The following is a 7,118-nucleotide window of genomic DNA, read 5'->3' on the forward strand; positions in this document are numbered from 1 at the left end:
ACCAAGCTGACGAGGCGTTTGACATGCCATCTTCAAACTGGTGCCCCTAGGAATCACATGAGACAAGCCCATGACATTACTCTAACAAGAGAAATGTTGAACAAGAATACTTGCATAATAGACAAAACCCAAGATTCAAGAAGATTACAAATTCTTGAGGCAATTCACATAAGAATAGAGCGACCTACCATGAACACCCAAATCACGGAACTATTTACTCTACCCACCATGAGAGTAAGGACAAGACAAGAACATATCGATGCCAACACAGAAGACAATGTCCAACATAACAGGCCAATTACACTGGATTAATCTTTGTGTTTGGATAGGAGATGCCTCGTATGGGCCAATAAGCCTTCTGCAGCCCCTATGTTTATCCCTTATGTATCCCCCCATGTTTTCACCTTCATTGTATTATCACCTGACCTAATGCGGGTATAAAATCAACTAGTATTGTAAGATCTGTTCACTTGAGAATGAACCATGGAGGTTCGAAACGTCGTGCAAATTATACAAATAAGTGTAATACACTCTATAGTAAATCACTTCTTTTCTTCACCTTAAAAGTACGAAAATGAGTTTTGGAGAACTCCTATTTTAATTAAGCCCTGATGCTAAGAAAATAGTTAGAGGGATAGAAGCCCTAAACCAGAAAATAATAAATACAGAATATGCGGTCATATTCAATGAAACATATATATATATATATATATATATATATATATATATATATATATATATATATATATATATATATATATATATATATATATATATATATATATACATATATATATATAATTTTACTTTTGTCCAACAGAGTAGCCATATGTGTGGAGTGTCGACATTGAAAGCTGCCAAAAATAAACCTGTTTCATTTAGAAGTTTGGATGAAACTGGCATAAGCATGGCTTCCTGTCGACATGGAATTATTCTTGCTGCATTAAATATGTATCAGGGAGAGCTCTACAGTTATGCCCACTATTTGCAAATGAACCGTTTACAAAATGTGTCCTTCATATGCCAGGATATCATCTGTAAATACTGGCCATGGGCCTTAAAGATTTCATCAAGAGAACAGAAGTTCTCACTTAGGCAAGGAAAGCCTTTTTTTAGGAGTCCTACATGCCAAAGGACATTCTTGGTATTGTCAGGTAAATAATCTAATACTGTAATAATATTTTGACTTCGTTTTACTGTAAGTTGGAAAATATAATTTCTTTTAAACTCTTATATGTAAGGATTTATCTATGTTAAATGCAAATTGTTAATACAGTAGGTAGTTTTTAACAAACGTTATGCTATTATGTCAAAGGTTTTGTATGGAGGGCGGTGGCAAGAAGGAAGTGGCCTGACATCTGGGGAGGAGGCAGAGCAAGTATTTTCCTACCTTTCAAGATATAACAACAACGCTAAGAACATGCTTAAAGCTGGTATGTGTTAATTTTTGTTTAATCTAGTTCTAAATTTTGTACCTTTCAATCAAATCAGTACAATGGTAATATTTGATGGTTATATATATCCAGATAATGTTATAAAATACAGTAATATAAGAATATAGGAAATTGCAGAAAGGCATTTTGGCTCATATAAAGTAGCATTATACTCATATGCAACCAACATATACATGTATAATCCTTGTTTGAAAAATCAAGTTGTCCCTGTTTTTATGCTTTCTTTCACATCCTGATATTTTTAATCTTATTACTCTACCACTGTTTTTGAGTTCTTTGTTTCCTCTGAAATAACAATTAATTCATTCCACTTAAGACAGCATCAATATCATCATCCTTTTACTTTCCAATCAGTATTTTGAGACACACAGTATTAAGATGTCAATGAATAACTAAATTTATTTCCACAGAGTGTACAGAAGAACTGACAGAGGGGGCACTCTTTTGGAATCACAGAAAAATTAATGGAATGCCTCGGGCATTAGTTGCCAGATTCAGAAAGGTATTAACATATGAATTGTTCTATACAATGAAAATATAGAATTATATATAAATATGCAATTGTTCTATACAATGAATCAAGTGTATATACATGTTTTTATTTATCTTTAATCTTATTATAAGACACTAATGGTATTTTCTTCTCATAGACAAAGTAAAATTGGATAAAAACCCACTTGTGTATTTGGGAAATTTATGTAAAGAATTACACCAAGTCTTTCACACACTCCTTGGTGCTTTGTCAAGGTCTGAATCTGAAAAACACATACTCAGACCTTGACAAAGCACTAAGGATAGTTCAAAAGACTTCGTTTAACTCTGAATATAAATTTTACAATAAATATGATGGCATTTATTTTTAAATAGGCCACAGAGACAGCTGCAGCAGTTTCAAATGAGATTCACAGGCTTAATGTCCCAGAATCTGTTATTGAGAAATGGAGATCAGAATTACTGATCATTGCAAGATCCTTAAATAACAGATCCTCTGCCAATAACATTGAGCATACTATCGAGGCATATGGAGAGAATATAAGGCATCGCAAAAATCAGATTACCACTTATGCAGGTAGACATTAATTGCTTTTTTGTTTGTTCACTGAAACCTAAACATTAATACAGTACACAGTTGTTAAATTAGTTTTTCTATGTAAAATACTATTGGTGCAAATCAAATATTTGATAACAACCTGAAACTTTACAGTTTCATCTAAAATGAGAGCTGTATTGAGAAACAAAAATGAAGTTGAGAAAAAAAACTACGAGATCTCATAAAAATCTACAATCAGAACCATCCGGATTTGTCTGAAGCAGATGTTTTAACTGGCATCCTTCCATGGCACAATTTATTGCTTCATCAAAACACAAGTGGTATTTACACAAGATCTAATGATTCATTAGTTTTCTCAGCATTTTCAAATATTTATATATTATTTGTATTAATATTACTTTTATATATGGAAAGACTGCAATACTATTAGATTGAGTTTGTTTTCTAAAGGTAAATTTTATAGATACAATTTTTAATGATGTTTAATTCACAAATGATTCCCATTATTATAATTTGTCAATCACATACTGTATTTTCATTTTGCATTATAGTGTCCGTGACTGAAAAAAGAAGTGCAGTGGAAAAGTTTGAGCTCCAGAAGAGATGTAGAGAGGAGGAATCACTAACCATTCGAGAAATGATAACATGGTTACAGTACTTCAAAAAGAAAAGGGACAAACTATCCGAGTATATTCAAGAATTACAATGTGATTCTTTCCCTTCATGTCTCTGCAAGGTAAGAAATTCAAAATACTTTTTGCAATTTAGATCTTCAAAACACTCAACTCACTTAAATGTGTTCAATTAGTCAGAGTAATATTGCCATCACCTTTCACATTTAAACTATGAAACACTTCCATTTTCAAGAGTGGTACTGTGGAGAATATGGCTTTTATTATTATTTGTATCCTTTTGTTTTACTTAATCTATACTTTTATATATTTGCATTATGTACAACTAAATAGTTACAGTATATATTTGACTCTTAAGATGTTTTAAATATTATATTCCAGGATTCTAACACGTACACCATTGAAAACCCAATTCTGTCAGAAGAAGAGAAACGTGGATTATTGGCTCTTCTCAAGCAGGGTCAAAAGCAATGTGCTGACAAGCTTACTGAAGCCAAACATTTATTTAGTTCCTACCAGCCAAATGAAGTCTATGAGCCTTTCTTGGAGCTCTTAGAAAGTGATAAAGATGAAGACATGTATTTACAAAATGAATAGATACAAATTAACAAATCCACAAGGGCCATGATGAGGGTTCGAACCTATGTCCGAGAGGATCCCACACGAGCCTTAATGGACTGTGTTACGACATGGCAAAAGATCGTAGATTTAAGGCATCACGCTATTGTGATTTCTGTTTTTAACAAATAGATACAAGATAGGCTTTTAAATTTTTAAATTTTTACTTACTTACTTTTGTCCTGTTGCTTGGTTACATGAATTGACCACACAAATTATGTTGCTTAGTTACAGAGATTCTTATAACTACGTGAATTTTGTTCATTTATAAGCCCATTATGTGCCTCTAAAAATTTCCACTGCCACTCACAGGATGGGTATGTTGTGCATAATAAATAAACTAAACTAATATTTTATATGCATATACTTTTGTCTTTTAATACAATAAAACTGGATTATATTAAAATATTTTCCTCATGCTGTGTTTTTCTCAACCCTCTGAAACTATCACTGGAAAAAAAAAAAGTGGTAGCCAAGAGGAGGATTCGAACCCCTCACTTGGTACTCTCAAGCTAGCACTGTAGACCACCATGCAACTACTTTGTGAAAATTAATGCCACCTGGGATACCACTGAATCCTCTGATTAAATCCAATTCTCAATGATACATCACATCAATATGATTTCATAATACAAAGGCATGTATACTCTCAATATAAAATACCTTAAACACTCAAGTGAGTGTTGTGTATTGATGTGTGATTTAAAAGTTGAGTAGGTATGGAGGACAAGTACTGGGCTTTATTGTTTGGGATGGTAAAAAATCAAGTCAAAATGTTTATTCAGGTAAATGTACATACATAGATGAGTTACAAACATAATGTTGGATTTATAGATAGAGCTAGTGCATACAATACCTAAACCCATTAATGTGCACAGCATTTCGGGCAAGGTTTGGGTGTCACATTTCATGATTGCTTGAGAGGGAAGGAAAGAGAGAGAAATGGGGAGATGGAGGCAACGGGTATTTGAGGCTGAAATACGCAGAATAGAAAGCTTTCAATAGAAATAGCAGCAGTAAAAATTCGTCCTGAAGTGTCATAAAGGACAGGGGTCGTAAGAAGACTTTGAAAATACTGCCTACAGATATCATCAGGACTTCCAACCATTCGCCGAGCTGGAGGACGAATGAACGTCGTCATTCCTTCATTTTCTAGTGTGTGGATTGGTCAACATAAGGGAGGAATCCTGATTATATGTGGCATATTTAGTCGAGCATACAGACGTATGTAGGTGAAACCTTGCTGAACAATGGTGTGAGTTGAGCGCACTGAGAGTCGGTACAGTATCTCGTAAGTGTGTTCTAGACCACACTTGAAAGTAGATTAGTTAATATTTGCTATTCTGCTGCTTATATGCTCTTGGCAACAAAGTAAGGTGTAGTAGAGGGGATAGTAGTAATAATAAGAACTGCAGAGGGCCTATTGGCCCATACGAGGCAGCTCCTATTATAACCACCGAATGAGAAGGAGAATAGAGATAGTAATAGAGTAATAGAGATACCGAATAGAGATAGTAATAAGAATAAGAAGAGGATAGCAAGGGAGCGTAGGAGCAGACAATGAACAGAAAAAGGGAGAAGAGAGAAAGTTATGTTCTGGTCTTGTGCTTACACTCATGGTGGGTAGAGTAAATAGTTCCGTGATTTGGGTGTTCATGGTAGGTTGTTCTATTCTTATGTGAATTGCTTCAAGAATTCTGGGGATACTGCTTCACAGTCTTTATGAGGGGTGTCCAGCTGCTGGACACCTTTGTTGACCAGGAGAGTGGCTGTGTTGATGGCTTCAGGGTGGCCACTGCATGATTCAGGAACTCTTAGAGCTCTTCTAAGGTCATTGGTTGCTTCACATTCCAGAAGATAGTGAAGTAATGGCTTTTCTGTGACAGTTTGACAGAAGATGCACTCTCTCTGTCGGGGTTCACCAATCTCCCAGTTGCATCTGTAACCTAGACGTAGTCTATATAGCCTAACTGCTATTTCCCTGTGGATTCCTTTTGGGATATTTAACCTTTCTAATTTGGTTGCCTGAAGATACCATGTTGCAGATGGCGAACCTTCAGCTATTCTCTGGTGCAGGTAGGCTTTGTTGAGATGTGAGAGTTTTTTGGTGATGATGTTTTTTATGTTCTCTAGGCTGGGTTGAATTGTTTTATGTATCATTGGATGACGAGTTGCCAATTTAGCAATTTCATCAGCTTTTTCATTTAATGGGATTCCAATATGGGATGGGATCCAGTTTAAAGTTATGTTGAGTCCTTTGCCTTTAGCGACTGCTCCAAGATACAAAATGGTTGTAATTATTTCCACATTATCTTTCCACTGTTTTTGTCCTAGTATTTGAAGTGCAGCTTTTGAGTCTGTGTGTATGATTGCATTTTGAGTGTTTTGTGCAATCACATATGCGAATGCCTGTTGTATGGCAAACAGCTCAGTTTGGGTTGATGATACTAGTGATATAAATGATATAAATTCATTAGCTAACCTCTTCCTCTCCAAAACTCTAAGCCTCTACAACCTTCATTGTCCCCTTCTTACCAAGCAAGTAACTGACAAAAGATTAAACAATCCATGGCTCACAAGTGGCATTCTCAACTCAATCAACAAGAAACATGAATATGAAAAGAAAGTTAGGATTGGCCTAGTTTCAAAGGAAGTAGCTAAAAGGTACTCATCAATGCTTACCAGTATCATAAGAAAGGCAAAACTTGCATATTATGTGAATAAATTCAATGAAGCAAAAGGCAACATGAAAAGTGTGATAGATTTGTGAGTGCAGGTGCGGTATAATCGATCACTGATCTGACTGCCTGTACATAGTATGTGCGAAGGACTTGCAGATTGGCTCTTCCAGAAAGGGAGGTTAGCGACCTGAGGATTGCCGTCCAGGCCGCAGTTCGCTCTCTCAGCATTAAAATTCAAGTATGTGTCCAGGATGATTCCTAGATACTGATAGGTGTCGACCCATTCTATTGGTTGACCCTGTACTGTGAGTTGGATGTTGGGCTTCGCTATTTTTATGGGCATGGCCTTTGACTTTGAGGGGTTGAGTTTGATCCCAATGTAAGCGTTGTATACATGTACACTTGCCCCCACGAAGGATGTAACCTTCAATGTAAGTACATAGGTATGACGTCGACCAAGCTGACGAGGCGTTTGACATGCCATCTTCAATCCGGTGCCCCCAGGAATCACATGAGACAAGCCCATGACATTACTCTAACAAGAGAAATGTTGAACAAGAATACCTGCATAATAGACAAAACCCAAGATGCAAGAAGATTACAAATTCTTGAGGCAATTCACATTAGAGCGACCTACCATGAACACCCAAATCACGGAACAATTTACTCTACCCACCATGAG

The 7,118-nt window shown here is 35.7% G+C and overlaps 1 protein-coding gene and 1 long non-coding RNA gene across 9 annotated transcripts in view; both read left to right on the plus strand.

Moving 5' to 3' along the window:
• Positions 1-7,118, plus strand: part of LOC123751005 (uncharacterized) — a 30,825-nt gene that overhangs the window by 14,035 nt on the left and 9,672 nt on the right. For 7 of the 8 annotated variants that reach the window (XM_069333282.1, XM_069333277.1, XM_069333297.1 and 4 more), the window contains one exon: positions 821-1,154. In XM_069333282.1, coding sequence (XP_069189383.1) covers positions 821-1,154 — 334 coding nt within the window. Of the gene's footprint in view, positions 1-820; positions 1,155-1,315; positions 1,375-7,118 lie in introns of all 8 variants that reach the window. The other variant, XM_069333291.1, reaches the window with a different exon arrangement.
• On the plus strand, positions 1,852-2,788 carry LOC138372034 (uncharacterized). The gene is made up of 3 exons (XR_011230648.1): positions 1,852-1,956; positions 2,322-2,523; positions 2,659-2,788. It is a non-coding gene; the product is annotated as an uncharacterized lncRNA (long non-coding RNA).

The sequence above is a fragment of the Procambarus clarkii genome, chromosome 4 (genome assembly GCF_040958095.1).
Source record: "Procambarus clarkii isolate CNS0578487 chromosome 4, FALCON_Pclarkii_2.0, whole genome shotgun sequence".
Lineage (NCBI taxonomy): Eukaryota > Metazoa > Arthropoda > Malacostraca > Decapoda > Cambaridae > Procambarus > Procambarus clarkii.